The 22,115-nt window shown below is 43.9% G+C and overlaps 2 protein-coding genes across 2 annotated transcripts; both read left to right on the top strand.

Annotated features, from left to right (window-relative positions):
* Nucleotides 1-507: 507 nt before the first annotated feature.
* On the top strand, nt 508-7,315 carry vtcn1 (V-set domain containing T cell activation inhibitor 1; the record flags this gene model as incomplete). The annotated part of the gene is made up of 5 exons (XM_083921910.1): nt 508-633; nt 2,225-2,289; nt 4,161-4,520; nt 6,115-6,366; nt 7,200-7,315. Exons 1-5 carry the CDS (start codon nt 602-604, stop codon nt 7,313-7,315), a joined length of 825 nt encoding a protein of 274 aa, XP_083778036.1. The 5' UTR covers nt 508-601.
* Nucleotides 7,316-10,509: 3,194 nt separating this feature from the next.
* Nucleotides 10,510-19,918, top strand: trim45 (tripartite motif containing 45; the record flags this gene model as incomplete). Its single annotated transcript, XM_083921088.1, has 8 exons — nt 10,510-10,994; nt 11,860-12,148; nt 12,358-12,503; nt 12,637-12,953; nt 17,721-17,850; nt 18,969-19,083; nt 19,216-19,342; nt 19,764-19,918. The coding sequence occupies 8 exons, from the start codon at nt 10,510-10,512 to the stop codon at nt 19,916-19,918; spliced, it is 1,764 nt and encodes a 587-aa protein (XP_083777214.1).
* Nucleotides 19,919-22,115: the final 2,197 nt, after the last annotated feature.

Here is a 22,115-nt window from a genome sequence, read left to right as displayed (position 1 = left end):
GGCATGCTGAGGTTGGCAGAAGTGGTGAAATAGGTGAAATAAATGGTGTAAACTAAAGGGATCTTATAATATAAGTTATTAGAGTTCATGACCTACTGTATGTGTTGGGACATTTAAACACAAAAAGAGTTTTAGTGTCAAACTGTAGTGTTTATAGGATCTCTGAGTCATTTCCACCATGACACATTCAAATGTACTCCACCTTAAGTTAACTGTTGGAGGGAACACAGGGTACTTGGTTACCCAACCGAAGTTTGCAGTTCAGACATATGTATATATATGTATATCAAACATTTCAAATGTCACTCTGGAAAACAAGCTGCTGAACCGGAGAGAGTTTATCCTGTTTATTGGTAGCATGCACCTTTATTTCGGTAAGATAATTCAGCTACCGTGACAACACGTCAATATGTGAACGCCTTAAAGGTAATATTTACTCATGGTGTTGTGTTCAAAGTGCTGCGAGGGAGGCAAAACACATTCAGTCGCTCTGCGGAAGACAAAGACGAAGAAGTTTGTGTGGAGGAACTGCGGAAATTTAGGAGGAATGGCATGACTGATTCTTTAAGCGTCGCACCGGGATTGAACTGTTGGTTCAGACATGACGACCCTCGGGCAGATCATCTTCCGCAGGTGTGGCCGTGAGGTTTGAATATGTTCTCTACTGATAGTGATTCAACTCTGACAGTTTAACAGCTGCTTAAATACAATGCACTGTAGTAACTCAACGTTTTTAAAGGGCTGTTTCAACAAAGAGACATTTGCCTTTTGGATTTTTAAGACAGTTATATGTAACAGCTCAAGTCAAAGTCAACATTACAGTCGATTCTGCCATGTGTACATGACCTAGAGCAGTGATTCCCAACCTTTTTGGTCTGAGGTACCCCTACAGCTATGTCAGACGAGCTCACGTAGGCCCACCCCATCATTAAATCACTATTACTGTTACTCTTTTCATTACATAAAAGTGGATATTGTTCATTGTTTCATGCAATTGAACTGTCGATATTTAGGTTGGTCAGCAATTCTAGGTCTACTTTGTGGCAAGCTTAATGTTTCAGCCATTTATCCATAAGGCTACTTTTAGCTAACTATTTGAGCGGATGAGTAACGATGTTCCAAGGGTCCTTTGTTCCCCGCTTTGTATGTGACCAGGGAGCATCGGTCCCTTTTTTAAAAAAGGTCCGATGTTCCCCGCTTTTCCCAAAAAAAGTCCTACGTTTCCTGTTTTGTATGCGACTGTTATTTTTTCCACAATCAGTGCCAGTTCCACACCAAATAGGCCTATGTAGACCCTAACACTGACCCTAACCGTAACCCCTAACCCTAACAAAATGCTAAATTAAATCAGCGGAGGCATAATCTTATGTGACTGGAGAACATAGGACCCTTTTGGGGGAAAAGAGGGGGAACATGGGACCCGGAGAACACAGGGATGACCCCATTTGAGCCTCTAGTTCTAGCTAACTAGGCTATTTGAACCATTTATTATCCATTAGTTTTATCTAATTATGAACCGTTTACTAACTATTGGAACCATTTAGCCATTACTTTTAGCTAACTAGGCTATTTGAACCATTTATTATCGACTTTTAGCTAACTACTGTTTAAAACTTTACTAACGTTTTGAACCATTGATCATTACTTTTAGCTAACTAGGCTTTTTGAACCACTTATCCATTACCTACTTACAGCTAACTATTTTAAACATTTATCCTCTACTGTTAGCTAACTATTAAACAGTTTACTAACTATTTGAACCGTTTATCATTACCTTTAGTTAACAATTTGAACCATTTAATCCATTACTTTTAGCTAACTATTTGAACCATTTATCCTCTAATCTTAGCTAACTATGGACCGTTTACTAGCTATTTGAATCATGCATTACCTACTTTAGCTAACTAGGGTATTTTAACCATTTATCCATTACTTTGTTTCCTATTTGAATCGTATATCATCACTTACAGCTAACTATTATAGTTTATCATTAACTTTAGTTAACAATTTGAACCGTTTAATCCATTACTTTTAGCTAACAGAGTACTGTTTACTAAGTTTACGAACCATTAGTCCATTAGGCTATTTTTGTCAAACTATTTGAACCATTTATCCATTACTTGTAGCTAACTATGAACCGTTAACTAACTCTTTAAACCATTTTTACAGTTGCAGTGTGTCGGTTTTCTTACACTGTTCTGTTTTTGTGTGTCTTCGTGTGTAGCATGATTTCCCTCATCATCTTATTCACAATCGTCCTCATCCTCCTCTTAGCAATTGCCTTCTCAGGTAAGACCATACAGATCCTTGTCACATGGTGTTATCATTAGCAATGGTTCTGTTTAGGCCTGCAGGGATACATGGGTGTGTTCAGCACATGATGTTTGTCTAAGCTACAAAGCAGCTAGTTCTTGTGTTTACTGTCTGTTCCTAACCAAGTTGTTTTAGTGTCTGTGTGATGAGTTCAAGAGAAGAGAAGTTGAGTTTTGAAACTGTTGCGGCTGAGTTTCAAGTGCATTTTGCTGAGTCAAATCAAATGGATATCTTCCAAAGGGGGGATGAATTTATTTTATAACTCACCCATTTAAATCCTATTCAGGATTAAAATTCTGCTTTGTGTGGCAGGTGGGGGCTGTCTCAGGAGGCCAACGTTAGCTGCTAGTTGTCTGTTTGGGGTGTTGGTGTTTGGATACTACTGACTACGCATGTGTTGGTTTCCCTTGGGAGAATTTCCATGCAAATATTGAGCAAATAATATGACTGTGATATAACTACACTAAAAGGCCATTCAAGAAGTAACTATGTGCTCCAGTTTTTTTCAGGGAGTGAAATTATTATTAAAGTATGTTACAGTATATATGTTATAGTATACAACCACAAAGTAACTTCTTCTCCAAGCTACTGCCCTAGGCTTTCCTAACCTGACTCCACCAGATGGATTGATTCGCATGATTCTCATTGTCTCAGCAGATCCATCTGGGAACTCTAGTTTTGAGATCTTTTGGGAAGGGGCGAAAATACTGGTTGCTGATTGGATAAACCATCTGTCCATCACCAACATACAGACCAAATCAACCGATCAGCTCAACAAAGTGTATGACGTGCTAACAACGTCAAGGCAAAGCTCAGAAAGTAAACAACATGTGGGTAAAGGATAAAATTTCAGATAAAGTTCAGAAAGGCTCAATTTCAGGAGCCCGGTCCATATTCAACAGAAGGATCCAAGAGAAAAAAAAATTAGCGAGCGGTTTGCTCGAAAGCTGCGCTCATCTCATCCGCAGAGCCGCCATGTTGCTTACACTGAACAGTCGCTTCTCGTTGCGTCACACTTAAATCCATCTCAAAACCAACGCTGGTTGGTTCAGTCGATTGGTAAACTTCTCCAAATATTTCTCCGCCGCACGTTACCAGACTGATCTGAGAGTGAAATACAATGGAGCTCAGAGATCAGGATGGTCTCATGAGGCTAAGGCCGTCCCGTCAGTCCGCACTGAGCTTGGCAAGAAGGCATTTTCCTACGCTGCGCCTGCGACCTGGAACCAGCTCCAGCAGAGGCTGAAGCTGTCCAGCTTTATTTCTTTAGGGGACTTCAAACTGCTTGTAGGAAGGCTGTTGAGACAGTCTGCTGGGGTCTGCACTTGTACATAACTCAACTTGAACTTATCTTTTTCTTCTTCTTTGTACTGTAATATTTTACTGTATGTGTTCTGTGTTGTGTCTCCTGTGTGTTCAGTTTGTCTGTAACTTTGTGTTTTGCTGCTGCCGACCTGAACAGGTCTCTCTTGCAAATGAGACCCTGGGTGTCAATGAGATTTTACCTGTATAAATAAAGGTTAATAAAAATAAAAATCTCGCTAGCTTGTTAGCCTAACTTGTTAGCTTCTGCTAGCTTCATTTTGGCTCTTTAGAACCCCACGGGTGATGTTACGGAGACTAAGTATATTTTTACAGTCTGTGCTTTTACGTTGGAATCACCTTGGGAAGGGACCTCAAGGTCACCAATAACTGATCCGGCTTCTGAGTCAATATTGTTTTACAACAGATTTGAAAAAAATGTATGAAACAAATCTTAAATTGGCACCCAAAACTTGGAGGAAAATAATATCAGTGATATACTCTCCATTATGAGTCTGTGTCCAGCCTGTGTCCTTTTCCCACAGGTACCTACTACGAGGTGAGGAGCAATGACAGGTCGCCAGTTGCCAACCTCGGTGAGGACGAGCTTCTCAGCTGCTTTCTGAACTCACAATTTCTAGGCACTGGACTCAGAAAAGCGTCAGTCACCTGGGTGAAGAAGGATGTGACGGGATTTGTCTCCCAGTTTGAGAATGGAGCTGTGGATGATGAGAGCCAGAACTCACAGTTCAAAGGGAGAACTGTGCTCTTCGCCGACGATATTATCATGGGGAACGCCTCTCTGCTGCTGAGGAGCGTGAGACGTAGTGACGAGGGGCAGTACACCTGCAGCTTCAGCTCTACTGCTGGCTATGGGTCGGTCAACATTAACCTCAGAGTAGCAGGTAAGAGAACTTGTTTTTCCGGTTTCTTTGTGTTTGTTTTAAAAATTAATATTTGTGACAACAAAGGAATCACATCACTATTTCGCATGTATAAGCACTATGTGATAAACGGTTCATAACACAATATAATAAAATATATATAACATTTTAGTTTGACTGTGCAGTATTTGTATTCCAGTAACTTTACCTATGATTTTATTATATTTCAATACACAATGTGGGGGCTACACGGTGGTGTAGTGGAAGCTAGCAAGAAGGTTTCTGGACTGCATCCCGGCCTGGGCCTTTCTGTTTGCATGTTGTCCCCGTGTCTGCGTGGGTTTTCTCCGGGTTCTCCGGTTTCCTCCCACAGTCCAAAGACGTGCAGGTGTTCGGTTCATTGATGACTCTAAATCACCCGTAGGTGTGAATGGTTGTTTGTCTCTGTACGTCTCTATGTGTCCTGCAATAGACTGGCGTCCTGTCCAGGGTGTACCCCGCCTCACGCCCAATGTCAGCTGGGATCGGCTCCAGCCCCCCCACCGACCCCAACCCCGGGATAAGCGGCTGAAGATGAATGAATGAATACACAATGTGACGATTGACTGACCTTGTAAAATTCACATTGCAGTTGGGCAATTATGATTATTTTCATTGTCTTTTAATCTGTTGACTATTCTCTTGAGGAATCACTTAGTTGGTTAGTTGATTGGTTAGTTGATTAGTTTTCTTGATGGCGTCGTCCACAACTCAAAGATATTTGTTTGCTGTCACAGAGGAGGAAAGAAACTAGAAACTATTCCCTTTTGAGAAGCTGAAATCAGAGACGTTGGACAAACTTGCGACAATATTGCTCGATCATCAAAATAGTTGTTGATTAATTTAATAGTTGACAAATAATCCGTTAATCCTTTCAGTTGAAGATATGGCTGGAAAAATATATGAAACCGAATAGTTTTGTTCATTTTGCACCAAATGTCGTGATTCTGGACAGTCTCTCGTTCTCCTCTTTAGTGGTTGTTTGTGTCTCCCTCTGTCGGTGTTCTTCTGTATGTGCTTTCTTTCTGGTGTTGAGTTTGTTTTCCTGGCAGGTGATCCTTGTTAGCATTGATCACCCGCCACTCTGTATATAATCCGGTACTGAGCCTCACTCCGTGCCGGATCATACCTTCTACCTACCCTGATGTCTCCCCGTGTACCTGTTCCTCTTGTGTCCATTCATCGTGTGAGTTTGTATCTAGTTCTTTGTGTTTTTACTTTGTGTTAGTGCACCTTTTTTGTAAAAGAAGTTATATTAAATTTGTTAATACCGTCTCCTGAGTTCCGTGTCTGCATTTGGGTCTCCTCCGTGTATTCTCCGTCGCCAATCATGACACCAAAGTTCTTAATACTTTTCATTTGTAAAGTATTCAATTCACCCAGGAGTATACACAAGTAGGCAATACCATGTGGTTATTTCATAAAGACTATTTATTTATCAAATCACCAGAAAACATGCTATATCGTGATCGTGATCGTGATTGTGATCGAAATATAAAACTACCTAAACTGGGACTGAAGTGGGACTGAACTCAAACATTGCAACATTGATTCATGCTTTTTTTTTTTGTCTCAGCCTTCTCAGCCCCTACATTTGAGTTTACAAATGACGCACTGGTTGCTGAGGCGACGAGGTGGTACCCCAAACCGAACGTGACATGGTCGGACTTCGACGGACACGTCCTGAGTGGAAGAACGAGCTTCACGCATAACTCTGCGGGGATATTCAACGTACGCAGCACACTGCAGCAAGTCAACGTCAGCGACACCTACACCTGCAGGATCGAGAATGACCTGGTGACCGTCGTCTCCAAGGCAACTATAACAGGTGATCTTCAATCAATCAATCAATCAATCAATACTTTATGTGTTAGGGACAGTGCACATTAATGAACAACGATAACATATCACTGTAAAAGTGCCGGATTATAGCAAAGATGCTAATTTGCATCCGTAGTCCCTGCTAAAAAAAAAAAAAGTAGAACAAATACAAATACTACTAAATAAATAAATAAGATACAAATAGAAGAGACAAGACACACAGCACCATACATGACACACTCAGGCCCACACAGAATAAATCAATGAAATAAGACGTTGTGTGCAATATGATACAGTCGAGTCAGTGGTCGCACTTTTGATTTGATTTAAGCCACTTTTTGAGATGACCTTTGAAAGAGGAATATGTGGGGCGTTCCCTTATTGTGGAGGGAAGACTATCTTGCATAGTTACTGTACTTCATGTATTTTACAAGGATATCTGTTTATGCTGGAGACGCTTAAAGAGGCAACCCGCTGATTTGACACATGCATGATGTCTTCTGTGGCTCTGAAGGAGCTTTCTTAAGTCTGAGAAAACAACACTGGTGATCGGGGCTTCTAATTTGTGACACAATCAGTATTTTTTTACAAATTGGAGACGTTTTTAAGACCAGACAGGGACTGCAGTCATGAGGCAAAGTCCAGTGGTCACCATGGGGGCTCATTTTAGGACATATATGTAACAGGGAGGGACAAATAATGTTTTGATCCTGTTTCGATTGTGCCATGATTTACATGCACTCGTCAGTTTAAACGTCAAGAAAGTTGGGGGAGTATACAAATATTTTTGAATAAAAAAACAGATCGTATTACATTTGAATCTTTTTGCATATTTTCCAGATGCTGGTGTTTCAGACTCATCCTACTTTAACTTTGTCAGCGCTGCGTCATCTCGGCTGGCATCGACTTACCGGAACATTATAACCAGCGTCCTCTGCATCTACTATTTGACCTAATTACACACACACGCACACACACACACACACACACACACACACACACACACACACACACACACACACACACACACACACACACACACACTTTAAGGTGTGAATGTTTTTGTCTGTGCATGTGTTGTATTCAATGACAGTCAGTTAAAAGCAGTTGCTTTTGAAGGTTATGCATTGGTGGGTACTGAATTTTGGCTCCCGTAAAATTGATGCGTACATCTGCTGGCTTCCACCACGCCCAAACAAAAGCAGCCACTCAGATCCGAGTGAGTCTCTGACGCAAAATGAACACGTTTGTGACCAAAAGACCAAAAAACCAAGCTCCGTCCACCAGCCAACCGCTAAGTGATGCACTAAAATATGTTTTTGAAAGCAATGTATGTCAGAAATATGCAACACAGTAACATAATCTTGATTCATATTTGATCAGCGCTGCCTTGTTTCACAGTTTGATCAGAGCTCATGAGCAGTTATTGACACTGCGGCAGAGACTCCCCTGCTCTGATTGGTTGTCGGTCGGGTGCGGTGGATCTAGCAGATGACATTAGGAGCAGACAGCGAGAGTTAGACTTAAATGACTCTTTTACATTGATCTCATTGTGCTGTCAGGATATAGTGAGACACAGTTTCAGCTTTAAAGGTGCTGTGGGAACCCTGTAAATTACTGAAAGTACTTAACATTTTATATATTTGTGTGTGGGCCTGTGCAAAATAAGAAAGAAGCAGCACTTATTAATTGATTGATAGGGAAACATAGTCAAGTTATGAATCTCCCACTCTCGGAGATTGCAGTTATATCCATGGGCAATAACAGATGAGTGAAATAATTATTATATCATGAGAAAGATATTAATTACATTCACTAAAATGTGAACAAAGCTCAGAGCTGCTGTCTGCAAGCAGCATCAGTGTCCACATTAAGAGAGACGCTGTGAGCATTTACACACAACGCCAAAAGCTTAGGTCTGTTTCATCTGTCCAGTTTATAGCTATAGTTTTTATTTTGCTGCCTAAATGTGGGCGACACGTGGTGTGGGTGATAGCACTGTCGCCTCACAGAAAGATGGTTCGAATCCCGGCTGGGGCCCTTCTGTGTGGAGTTTGCATGTTCTCCCAATGTCTGCGTGGGTTTTCTCCGGGTTCTCCGGTTTCCTCCCACAGTCCAAAGACGTGCAGGTGTTAGGTTCATTGATGACTCTAAAATTGCCCGTAGGTGTGAATGGTTGTTTATCTCTGTTCGTCTCTATGTGTCCTGTGATAGACTGTGGGGGGTGTACCCCGCCTCACGCCCAATGTCAGCTGGAATCGGCTCCAGCCCCCCCACGACCCCGATAGGGACAAGAGGTTGAAGATGAATGATGACAGATATTTGCTGCGGTGACTTCACTGTGCGCACACAGGGACTGGTAGAGGGAGAGTGAATTTTCCATGTGGGTGCAGTCTCTAAATTGGGTGGTGATGTAGATGACAGCATACAGGGGGATTCGGGCCCCTCGTCACTCAATCCCTGCATTTAGAGCAGACTAGTTGTAATGAAGGTAGTTTGCTGGTTTTAAAATATACTCAAGTGAAGACTTACCGCTTTAAAAAAGAAACATGAAAAGCACTCGTTCCTTTAAAATAGTACTTTTTGACTCATGTGCATTACTTGATGGCGTGATGGTATTTGGTTTTTGACCCTCCTGTTTTCCTCAAATTTCACTAACACCATTTATTCTAGGGGTCAATTTGACCGTTAAACATCTGGAAAATGATCATAATCAATGTGTGACTCAAGTTAAGTCGGGTACTTTATGTATTTATTTAACAGAATGAAAAATATCACTGATGTTAAACTGCATGGAGGGATTTCTGTGTGTGTGTTTTAAAGTAAGTCTGTTATTTTAAGTGCTATTTTGTGTTATTTGTAACATCTGGAATGAAAGTAACGTCCGTTATCAAGGACAGCAGCATGAATTTGACCTCATATAATATTTGAAATGTAAAATAGACAGTAATAATAATGGAGGAACAAGGGAACAAGGAACACCGATGCGACATAATCGTGGCAATTTTAGTCTTTTTATGAGTTGTCCCCATAAAATGAGGAAAAGTCATAAATATAAAGCAAAAAAACAAAAAAAGATGTTGTTATTTAGAGATTTTAAACATTAAATTGGGTCAAATTGACCCTTAGGAGAACAGGAGGGTTAATGTGTTACAGTGGGTGTTGTTACTATGTAACAGAATTGAAGGTGCATTTTCTCAATCAACATTTTCTTTTGAATGTCTCAGATGCATGTGTCATGTTTTAAGTGAAGGCTAGACGTCTGTTTGTCAGTAAAAGTTTCTGAAATTCATTTTCGCTTGAGTTTATTTTATTCGTCGGCCTTTACGACATAGAGTAGAACGAACCACGTCTATTTGGAGAAACGGCATAAAACATCAATTGAATATCATAAAGTAATAAAACAACATATAAAATGTAAGATATATAATAACTGAGACCCATAAGGATGTATCTTGTCAAATTAGTACTGTAATCTTGTGTTTGCAAGATCATTTATATGGTTTTTAGTCATTAATTGTACTTTTTTTGGCTTTCTTTTAACGCTTGGGTTAGGACAAAATGCAGCCAATTAAAAAAGATGTATATTATTTACTGCTAAAATGCTGGTGTGCATGATTTTTCTCATACTTAGTTGATATTCATGAGGAAAAAGATGTCATTTTAGATTATGTCTGCCATCAGAACAGCTTATTTTTCTTGTACAAAAACAAAAATACAGTAAACTATTGTCGGTTCACATGAAATCTGTCCATCCCTCACGTTGAAAACATATTATTCTAACCTGCCAGTAGATGGGGACACTTAAGAGTCCCAGACTGGAAGTTAAAGAGTCCTGGAGAGACTTTGGGACCTGCCCCTGAGGCTTCCTATTGGTCTGCTAGTGAGTGAGGTGTCACATGTCCCAGGGGGCCGTGAACGCAGCCAACTCCTCCTGGAGGAAAGTAGAAGTTTCTGGTGGGTTTTTCTAAAGTTTGTGGTTTTTATCAGTTAAGTGTCATTTAAGTGCGTTTAGTTTCACGTGTTATGCAGAAAGAAAGTGCCACAGAAGTTCCCTCTCGGTCCTGACGGTTCGTGGAGCTCGGCGGGTCTCTCCCGGCGGTGTTTGCTGGTTTGTTTGCGGCACCGGGAGTCTCCAAAAACAGACCCAATGTCTCGGTGTGGACAGACGGAACACGCGGAGCAGCCGACGGTAGACCCGGCGCATGAACCAAACGGCGTGTTGGTGAACCCGAGAGCGGTGTGTCACATGTGTAAACGCTTGTACCGGGACCCCAAAATCCTCCCGTGCCTGCACACCTTCTGCTCCGACTGTATCGGCCAGCTGGAGCCGTTCTCGGTGTCTCCGCGCACGGGAAGCGGCGCTAGGGGCGACGCGGTGGAGAAGGAGGAGGAGGAGCACCGACCCGCCGTCACCGTCACGGTGCTCTGTCCCGACTGCGACTCCGAGGTGGACATCCCTCCGTCGGGACCGCGGGGACTGAGCACCGACCACCTGGCGCTGGACGAAGTGTTCCTGGAGACCCTGGTGACCGACGGCCCGCTGGGCTGCGACCTCTGCGGCGAAGGAAGCGCCGAGAGCCGCTGCGACGTCTGCTGCGTCAACCTGTGCGAGTTCTGCTGCCAGGCACACAGGTAGAGTCTCTCCTGTTCAATTCTGTTTTATTTATAATGCCAAATCATGACAAAAGTTACCTCAGGACACTTACAGAGTAGGTAAAGACCACACTCTTCTGTTCTATTTTGCTCTATTCTGCTGCCAGGCACACACGTCTCTGCTGATGGTGGTGGTGCCTGCTGCCTTGGTCCTGCATGACGCTGCCTGCTGCTATTATAATCTATCATCTTAGCTGTGCTTGTTTCTACTGTTCTGCTGTATTAATAAGTCATATTCACATTACTATAGATATTATTATAGTTACTGGAAGTGTGTCTGTCTCTGTCTTTGTGTCTGTCTTTGTCTCTCTCTGTCCATCTGTCCGTCTTTTCTCTCTCTCTCTCTCCTTCTCTTCCTCTCTCCGGTGCAGACAGGTGTCCGTCCTCCACAGAGCTGGGTCTGTCTGACGTTCCTGTCTGTTATAGTGAAGGTTTTCAACGCCACCGTACTCTACGGGGGAATTGTTGGGTCTCTGTAAATCATAAATAAGTCATAGAGTGTGGTCTTTACCTACTCTGTAAAGTGTCCTGAGATCACTTTTGTTATTCTATTCTACTGTATTCTGCTGCCAGGCACACAGGTGGAGTCTATTCTATAGAATCAGCACAGCGATACTATAAGCGAGGCAATATATTGCAATTTTTAAAAGTCTTATAGTATAAAGAGCATGTCAACCGTCGTTATGACTGAAGATACAACACTGATATCCAGCTGCATGAGATAAACCTCTGTTTTCCACAAATCTTTGCATGTCAACCTTCTATTGTTTTTGAGAAACGATACAGAATCGATATTTCCTCTCACCTCTAAGACGAATGTATCCGTTCTCTGTCCTGTCTGCAGGCGGCAGAAGCGAACAGCGTCACACTCTGTTCAGCGTCTGGAGGAGCTGAAGTCTCGTGGTCGCCTGTGCCGCCCCGTCCTCTGCTCCCTCCACCCCGGCCAGGAGCTGCGGCTCTTCTGTCAGCCCTGTGACCTGCCCGTCTGCCTGGAGTGTGCCGCCACGCTGCACCGCGACCACCGCTGCTGCCCCACCCGGGACGTCATTGATCGTCACGGAGACCGCATCCGAGAGCTGGTCACGGTGCGCCTGCGACCGCGCATGGAGCGTCTGAAGGAATCAGTGCAGAAGGTGTGTTTCATCAAGACATCTGTTACCCTTTAATGTCCTCAATAAGAAAATATATATAACACACTCAAACCCAATGGTAGAGACGTTCGGTCGGTTTGCGATAAGTTCAACACATTGTTCAATAAGATTAATAACGTTATGAATGTTTCGAGGTGTTTGCAGCCCCACGTTACGCAATTTTGGGCTTTAATGGCGATACTCTGTTACAGGTGGAAGTATCCCAGGAGGCTCTGCAGGCACGGGTGGATGCAACAGCGAATGAGGTAAGGGTGTTTGCGCGAGCCTACGCCAGCGCCGTGGAAGCCCACTGCCTGTCTCTGCTGCACCGCCTGGAGGAGCTCCGTGTCCAACGCAGGTATGGCACAACCAGCGCAGGTCCCGTGGAGTAATATTATAAATATTCTTTTGGTAAATGAAGTAGAAGAAAGGAAAACACTCTGATCAAGTGCATGAGAGGAAGCTGCTTATTCATGACTTTGTCCAAACAGGAACCAGCTCCACCTGCAGAAGGCGCAGCTGCAGCAGGCTCTCCTGGACGTCGGCGGCGGAGTGGACTTTGCAGAGCGCCTGCTGAGCTGCGGCTCAGATGTCGAGATCCTCAGCGCCAAAGGAGTGACCCTTAGGCGACTGACCGGCCTGGCGGAGAGCGGCTACGACCCTCACCCGGCAACCGTCGCCCCAGACGACGGCAGCGGCATCAGCTTCATGGCCAGGGAGCCGGCCGGGGAGGTGGAGGGCTACCCGGTGGTCGGGGTGATCCACTCTAAGACGGTGGACCTCAGCAAATGCACCATCGAAGGGGAAGGTAAACCAGCCCTGACGCAAATATATTCTGTTTTAAAGTCGGGATGATGTTTAGGATAAAAGTATTTTATTGAAATGTAAACGATGTTTTTAACATTAAGTAATTTCAGGATCAGGTGTTGCAGCCTATTTAAAGAAAAAGGGTTTTATTTTAATATATGTGTAATTGTCAGCAGAATCCCATGAAAAGACCAAAACAAACACTGAATTCAACTCACTAAAAAGTGGCTAATACAACTCCACTGTCCACCAAAGACTACACACACATGAAGGAGCCACACTGTTGCATTAAATGACATGTTTTTATTAACATGAGCATGGCCTCTGTGCTTTATCACACATACATCATACTAGTACTGTAAGGGCAAACTCACACTGTCCTTACCCACCGGGCCAAAACAGGTTTTAGGTAAAGCCTAGTTGGTTTGATTAGTGTGAGTGCTGCTCCGCGTCTAGCTGCGGCCAGTTGGCCGTCCACAGCCTGTTTGAGAGAGGTGGGCTTTTGTACCCGCATGACGCCTACGGCAGCTCTCACGTCATTTTATGTGCGCCTGTTCGGACATAGAAAAAAAAAGACAGACCATGCGCGGACATTTAACAACAACAACAATGGCGGTGAAAGGTTCACGTTGGTGTGATGCGGAGGTGGAGTGTTTACTGCAGATTTGGTCGATGAAAAGATTCAGAAACAGTCGACAAGATGCACAAAAACTCAGAGGTCTACAGAAAGATTTGGAAACAAAGCCACGCATCGCCATGACGTCATCAATGCGTGTGACGTGTGATGATGTATGGACAGGCGAGAAGCATTTGCACGAGGCCCAGGTAGTGTGAGTACAAATGGGCCTGGGGCGCGGGGGGAGAGGGAGGGGGGGACAAGTACCCTAAAGCCCGGGGCGCGGTACGGAAGGACAGTGTGAGTGCGCCCTTAATGTGCAGCAAGTGCAACAAATGTGTATTCATTTGTGACAGGAAGTAGTTCCAAATACTTTATTCATGCCCATAGTTTTGGAGGTTTATATCTTTGGTAGGAACCAGTTGGCGTATGGGTCTGAGATCCACAAACTCAGTCGAAAAGCGACGACTACACCAACTAACACATTGTTGGTGTTGAAAGACGTGTCGACAGCAAAGGCTACTGCCCACAACAGGATCTGACTTTACACTCGCCGACAGTTGTTGTGGCTGCGGATGCATGCGTTTACCCTGAACACCTTTTATCTCTTGATATTAATTTTCCAAAGTGCTATTAAGCCCGACAAGAATGTCAAAGCTATTTCTAGAGTTCACCCTGTGGGAGTAGTTGCAGGCGGGCGGGCTGGTGGAGGGAATCGTGGGGTAAGGGTGTGGGGGAGGTCAGGGTTGTTCTGCCGCAGCAGCGAGAGACTATTGTTACCTTCACGGGTGCTTTGGCTCACAGACTCCAGTGAATTTCTGTGGGACTGAAGGAATGTTGATGTGACTCAACAGGCCTGAAGGCACTGAGGGGATGATTATACACATACACACACACACACACACACACACACACACACACACACACACACACACACACACTAAAAGAGAGAGGGGACAGAAACACATACAAGTGGCTACAGGACCTCTGTTAAGTGGCAAGAATCACTTTTTTAAAAGACAAAAGTCATGTAGTTCAACTGCCTGGGTTTCATAAAGACGACACACACACTTACAGTACACACACAATAGATACGTTGCCGTTCCTACACTTATTTGTTTTTGTAGGATGACATTTGTGTTTGTGGCAGCTTGTGTTAACAGGAGCTTTGTTGTGTTGACCTGCGTGGGAAATGGAAAACCCTCTGTAAATAAGGACGTCCTCTGGGTGCCAAAGTGTATTTGTGTGTCAATGTTTGCCCGGAGGTCCGTTTATTGTGCGGTGTAGCGTTTCTTTGTGTGCCGGCTCGTGTCTCTATTAGCCTGTGGTTTTTTATCACCCTGTAAAAGAACTTCATCCACACTTCCTACTTCCTATTCACTCGTCTTCTGTGTTTTTTATGTAGGATTGTGTTTAAACCCACAGCATCGCTACATCAGCTTAAAGCAGCTTAAAGTTGTTTGTAGAGTTAACTTCACATCGGCCACACCATCTTCACGCAGTGTGACTCTTTCATTTAACAGGACGAGAAAAGGTTTCTGTGTTGACTATTAGAAAGCAGGAAGCACACAGGCTTAGTGCCGATTATCCTCTTTCTCTCTCACTCTCTCTCTCTCTCTCTCTCTCTCTCTCTCACACACACTCTCTCTCTCTCTCTCACACACACTCTCTCTCTCTCTCTCTCTCTAAGCACAGGTGTATTGTGGGCCAGAACAGCTGCGTCTGTAACAGAGACAGCTGCTGGGTACTCGGCTTAGCAAGCACACATATAATTCACATATGATTCACACCCGTTGGTAACAGCAGTGCGTAAGTAGTAGTAACAGGCTCCTGCTCCAAAAGATAGTAATTGCAGTAGGAGCGTGGTCTGTCTTTCCGTTTGTCCTTTGCATATTTCGAGACCTGTTCATCCGATGTACTTGGGGGGTACTCGGGTGTACTGCAAGCCAGAAAACGTCTATTTTGCCAGACTTTTCCATGTATTTTCGCCAAAGCTGGCCCTCAAAACTTTCTCAAATGCTGAGGGCAGTGCTTATATTACCTATATTCTCATATTTACTGAACACCATGTGTAGTGGCCATGATGAATTTGGTGCAAAAAGGTGGAACTGTAGGACTGTAGCAAGGAAGGAGTCTGCCTGTGTATGTATGTATGACTGTCCTTCGCATATCTCAAGAACCATTTATCCAACTGACTTCACACCTGGCAGGTGTATTACAGAGGACTCAAGGGAGTGCAGTGTCGAGTGTGAAGTGGATCGGATGAGCGGATCTGGAGATCGCTGCAAGTAGCACTTCCATCTGGCCAAGCAACCAACCCGCTCTGATCTGGCACAGGCTCTGAAAACGCTCCAAAATAACTTAACACATCGCAATAGTACTAGGGCCGTTTGCTGCCTTTTTTACGTCCTCAGGACATTTCATAATGCATTATATGCTTAAAAAAAGTATCTGTTTAATACATTATATTATCAAGCAAAGTGTCCTGCACTTTTTCGTAATTGCAATTTGAAGATATATTATTTAAAACCTTGATAAAAATGGATTTCAGCCCCATCTCCAACCTCCAAATACACTTCACCATGAAATATAATGATCCCAATCATTCAGAAAAGGATTGTCTGAGTTTCGAAGAAGAAGAAGTTCAATTTTTTCACTCTGTTATTATTCATGTTACACACACACACAGGCCCGAAATACACACATGCACCAACAGGACCTATATACATGCAATTAATGGAGAGATGTCAGAGTGAGGGGGCTGCCTCGACACTGCCCAGGAGATGAACTGGCACCTCTCCAGCCACCAGTCCACACTCCATTCATGGTCCACACAGGATATGTTGGTTATATAAGTGACTGGCGTCCTGTCCAGGGTGGACCCCGCCTCATGCCCTTAGTCAGCTGGGATCGGCTCCAGCCCCCCGCGACCCCGTCAGGGACAAGCGGTTGAAGATGAATGAATGAATGAAGTCGTGTCCCCGGGTTTTCACAAGTCCCATGATCAACAGGAAGTAGCATCATCTGAGTCTCCTGAACATTTTTTGATCATATTATAAGTATGAAACTTTTCAGTGTTGTTACCTAAAACAATTTCTTAGATGTTTTGTTTTAATTTAAGATAGTTTTGGTAAACCACTTGAAGTGTTCTCATGATGTTAGCATTGATGTAATGTGGCTACAATACACGTATTTGCTAATTCTGTGCTGAAAACTCAAGTCCTGTTACCAAAAAAAGTATTTAGCATTAAGAAACCAATGCACAAAAACACATTTAATGACCTGAGATTGACCGTTACACATTCTGATTGGTTAAAGATGTATGTTATCAGATTCAGGGGTGGAAAACAAAACAACAAAGTTTACTTTTAAGCAGTTACAACCTCTGAATGGCACCGATTGGTCTGAGTAGCAGCACTGATGGTCACAGTAGTTACAGTAACGGTGCGGTGTCGGCAGCAACAGCCTCAGCGACAGCAAGAGTGATATTTCTAATAACACAAGTATTGTGGCAGTAACAGATGGACTAGAAACAGAATTAGTAGAAGAAGTTTTATTAGCAGCAGTGTAGCAACTCCACCAGCATCTCCGCAGATCCCCCCGCAGCTGAAGATGAACGCAGTGTTTTGATCATTAGTTATCGAGTGGCTAATAGAGTCTGGCAAGAGAATGCAAAGCAGCATAAATCACATGGTGTTGGCTTTAACACCACAGCAGCTGATGCATATCTTCACCCACTGTGTCCCCCAGAGCACTGCCGAACAAGTTAATGAAACACTAAATAACAATGTGAGGTTCCAGGAAAACTCTGGTCAGCAGTACTGAGGCTCAGCTGTGCCACTTACACTGCCTGTTACCACCGTATGTTTCAGGGGGAAAGTGGCTTATGTAAGCACTGGGAGGTTGAGTGTTGCTGTGGTCTTCAGGGGCAAAAGACAAATGTTTAAGTGTCTCCATTTTGTGTCGTGTCCTAATAATGAAGCGCTTCTTGGAGGGACGAGTCTTTCTGGCCTGCTAAGTTTGAGCATGTATGTGTGTGACTGTATTTCTGCCCCTCATGTGTCAGTCTTTGTCTGTGGTACATGACATTGATTGAGTCTCAGCTCATTTCTATGGCCTCTAAACCTCTGACCGTAACCCCCTTGGTCACAGGTCTGCAGAAAGGCACGGAGGGTCAGCAGGGCCACTTCACCCTGGTGTGCCGAGACTCCGCCGGGGAACAGGTGGCGCGGGGCGGAGAGCACGTCCTGGTCAGCGTCGTTCACAAGGAGAAGAAAAACTGGTGAGTGTCAGAGTCTGGCATGCTGCTGTGTCAACCATTTTTAGCTTAGTGGGATCTTTCTGATTCACAGAGTAAGAGGTAACAGGCCAGACAGATGGTGAAACTTTAGTAGACAAGAAGTGTCCTGGAGACCTCTCCAAAATCACACTTTTAATCATGTCTCACTTTAATTAAACATTCTTAAACCATGAGGTTTATTAATGACAATTCCAGGAAGACTCTCATGCTACTAATATCTGATTCTTGTTCTATCATCCACTACAACTTGCATGCATGAATGCCTTATTATTGTATTAAGTCCCAGAGCCGTGTGAGGGCGGCAGGTGTTCAATCTACAGTGTGTAATTTGAGTTATGTGTATCATTAAACCACTGTTATTTACACCAGCTCTCCTCTGTCACCTTGATTTAATCTAGTGCATCCAGCACCAGGCTGTTACTAAATAACCACACAAACATTTGTCCGCTCCTGCACTTCAGACTTCAGACTTGTCGGTTCAGAAGAAGAAGAAGAAGAATTCCTTTCATGTATCCCGCAAGGGAAATTCAATTTTTTCACTCTGTTATTATTATTATCCATGTTACACACACATGCACAAACAGGACCTATATATACACATGCAATTAATGTAGAGATGTCAGAGCGAGGGGGCCGCCTATAGGGGGTTCGGTGCCTCACTCAACAGCACTTAGGCAGTGCCCAGTAGATGAACAGCCAACAGTCCACGCTCCGTTCATGGTCCACACAGGAGCTCGAACCTCACTCTCCAGGTTCCCAGCCGAGTCACCTACGGACTCATCAGCAGTGTTGGTGACAACGCGCTCGACCTCCATCAACACCATGATGTACTTGTAATTGTTACGCAGATCAAGTCGTTATCACTGTGTATGAGTTTGTCAGCTGTTGTAGAATCAGATAACGGCGAAGAGTTGAATACAAACAAGATACAACTGTTCTTTGTTTATGTGCTCTGCCGATTGTGTGAAGGGAAGGTGATGAGAGGAGATAAAAGCAAAGGAATCCATGCTGTTTTCTGTATGATAGAGTTCAGTGTCAGGTGCATTGTCTCAGTGATATTCCACAGTATCGACATGATGATTTGTTTGCTTACTCTTCAGCACAGTGAAGACGTCGGTGGCTGACAACAGCGATGGATCCTACAGCGTTTCGTACACGCCTGAGGAGCCAGGGGCGTACTCAGTGTGGGTCTGTGTCAAAGCTCAACACGTCAAGGTACGGAAGACCAACTCAACAGCAGACCTGTGACTGCCTGCTCTGATGTTTGTGTTATCAGACTACGGTCACAATTTCTGTTTCGACGCGGACCCACCGGCTCACTGACTCTGTCCCCGTCTCGTCCTGCAGGGTTCTCCTTTTCTCCTGAACGTGAAGAGGAAGTTAAGGCGTCACGGCGGGAAGTTTCACTGCTGCTCTTTCTGCTCCAGTGGAGGAGCCAAAGAGGCTCGCTGTGGTTGCGCAGGAACCATGCCAGGTACACACGAGATCTTTCCAACGTCCGGTCAGAGGGGCAGTTTTTTAATTACAGTACACTTTTTAGGACATGGAGAGAGTTTAAAAATGCTGTGATACAAGGAAAAGACCTGTATTCAGTTCATTAAAGTGCCAAAAGTAAAAATACACATTGTGCTGAATGACCCATTTCAAAATAATTGTATAATGACAGCTACTTTAAATGCTCCTAGGTAGCTTAATTCATTATAATACAACATCATTTATGAAATTTACATTTACTATTAATAATTAAAAGTAAACTGCAAAGTAACTAAAGCTGTTAAATAAATGTAGTGGAGTAAAATGTACAATATTGGGCTCCGAAATGTTGTGGAGTGTAGTAAAAATACTGGGGTATTGGCAACCCCCAGAGTTGTTTCTGATCTGTTGTCTGTCTGCAGGAGGATTTAAAGGTTGCGGTCACGGTCATAAAGGACACCCGGGGAAGACCCACTGGTCTTGTTGCGGCAGCACCGCGGAGCAGTCCGAGTGTTTGCCTCAGAGCGTGTTGGCTGCTGTTTCCCCCCGCGGTCACCTCCGGACTGTGGAGCTCTGAGGTGAGACGGGCAGAGAAGAGACCCGTCCACATGATGCAAGTTAATAACAGACGGCAGCAAACCCAAAGGTTAGAGCAGCGGGGGTGTTATTCGTTGGTGTGAATCTTGAAAAGGTCAGATGAGGAAAGTGAAGTTCTGAGGACACAGTGATGGAGGAAGGACATCAGAGTCTCAGAGAGTGATCACGTCAGCCGGAAGTTGGTGTGGTTGTGAAATAAGCCTGTGGATGTTCTCATGTGTCCAGGTCGTCGTTATCCCCAAAGCAATTTCAGTCAAAAGCAACTGGACTTGGTTATTTGTCTAGGAAGACGTTTCACCTCTCATCCAAGAGGCTTCATCAGTTCATGTACGCAACTGACCAGGCTGGGACTGGACCAGAACCAGGACCAGGTCCAGGCTGGGACTGGTCCAACTATCTGGTGTGGAGATCCAGGTATTTAACCCCTCACAAGGCCTATGAAGTGCCAACGACCGTTGTTAGAGTGACAGTGGTTGTTGGGAAGTAGGATTGACTCGAGTGAAAGTAGAGAAACCATCGCTAAACGGAGGAGGAGGGCTGAGACACCACTTATCTCCAATTTACAAAGCTGCCCTTTCATCCCTTCTTTCAACGATCTAACCTCAAAGTTAGATTGAACAACTGTTTACAAATGGCCTCTTGTGACTCCAACGACTGTCGTTAAGACTCAATAGAGCACCAACGAAGTCCACCAACCATCAACCTCCACCAACGACTGGACCAGGACCAGGACCAGCACTAACGAAGTCCAAACCAACTTCCCACCAACGACTGGACCAGGACCAGGACCAGCACTAACGAAGTCCAAACCTACTTCCCACCAATGACTGTCAATCTAACGTCGTTGGCACTTGGAGCACAAAGGGTTCCAGTGACATCATCGGCCTTGTGAGAGGTTAAATACCTGGATCTCACACCAGTTAGTTGGACCAGTCCCAGTCTGGTCCTGGTCCTGGTCCTGGTCCTGGTCCTGGTCCAGTCCCAGCCTTGTCCTGGTCCTGGTCCAGTCCCAGCCTGCTCAGATGCGTACATGAACTGATGAAGCCTCTTGGATGAGAGGTGAAACGTCCTCCTAGACAAATAACCAAGTCCAGTTGCTTTTGTAACACGAGAGCTAGAGGCTCTGGATCTAAAGTGCCTTTTGTGACTATGACAAGGTAAAGGAGAAGGGAAATGAAAGGATCAAATCACAGCAGCGTGTGTCCTCCTCAGTATAATGTGTTAAAAGCCTCGCTAAAGGACTAATCTACCTTTTTGTACCCTTTGAAGGTTTTTTAAAAACAGGAAAACAAGTAGGTGAAGTTTGCCTTTCTGGGTTTTTTTCTGGTGAGTTCGACGTGAAGGAACGCACCGGAAGACAGGTTTAATGAACGCACAGGCAGGTGCTATTCTACGGGAGTAACTTTTTTTTACATTTGCTACTTATTTAGTTTCTCTTTAACACGTTTTAAAGACAAAATCCAGATGTTAGTGCAGGGTTTTTGTTACCAGTGGGAAAGGGGCTGTAGAGAAGAGATGGGGCTGCGTCCTCTCTCACCGTCCATCTTTTGGTCACAAGCTGATCTTTGTTGGTTTGAAAAGGTGCTGAAATGAGTGTTTGATGTCTTAAATGTTAGACCCATTCTATTTTTGTACCCTTCAATGAATGAAATATACAAACATAGTGCCTCAAATACAATTGTGATTCTGAAAGACATGAGCAATAATTCGTATTGATCTGTTATTTGAAAGTAGAGCTTTAGTAGCTTTGCCTTTTTCATGCAAAAATGTCACAAAGTGCTGTGGATTCCTCTTTTTCTTTGTTTTATATCGTATTAAAGTGAATATCTTAAACAAGACAGTTAAAGACATCACTTTGGACGCTGAGAAACTGAGATTAACACTTTTCATGGACCATTGATCAATGAATGGAGAGCTCCACAGAAATACTACTAACACTATTTACTCCGCCTAATATGACATTACATCTATCTAGCTATGAGTTGATGCCTATGTTGTGGTGCCAAACACTGTTTACAAATGTATATCCTTGCTCTGTTTGGGAAAACTTGTGTTTCTGTCTCATATTCCCGAGCTGGATGGAGACAGAAGCCCGTACGTTCAGCAAGCACGACTCTTTCTCAGGGTGTCCTTAATGTAAACCACTACATTCGGCTCTTTGCTCTGTGCACGTTAAA

Source organism: Echiichthys vipera, assembly GCF_963691815.1.
Source record: "Echiichthys vipera genome assembly, chromosome: 10".
Classification (NCBI taxonomy): Eukaryota; Metazoa; Chordata; class Actinopteri; order Perciformes; family Trachinidae; genus Echiichthys; species Echiichthys vipera.
The sequence above is the reverse complement of the archived record's forward strand: the minus strand, read 5'-3'. Positions and strand labels throughout refer to the sequence as shown.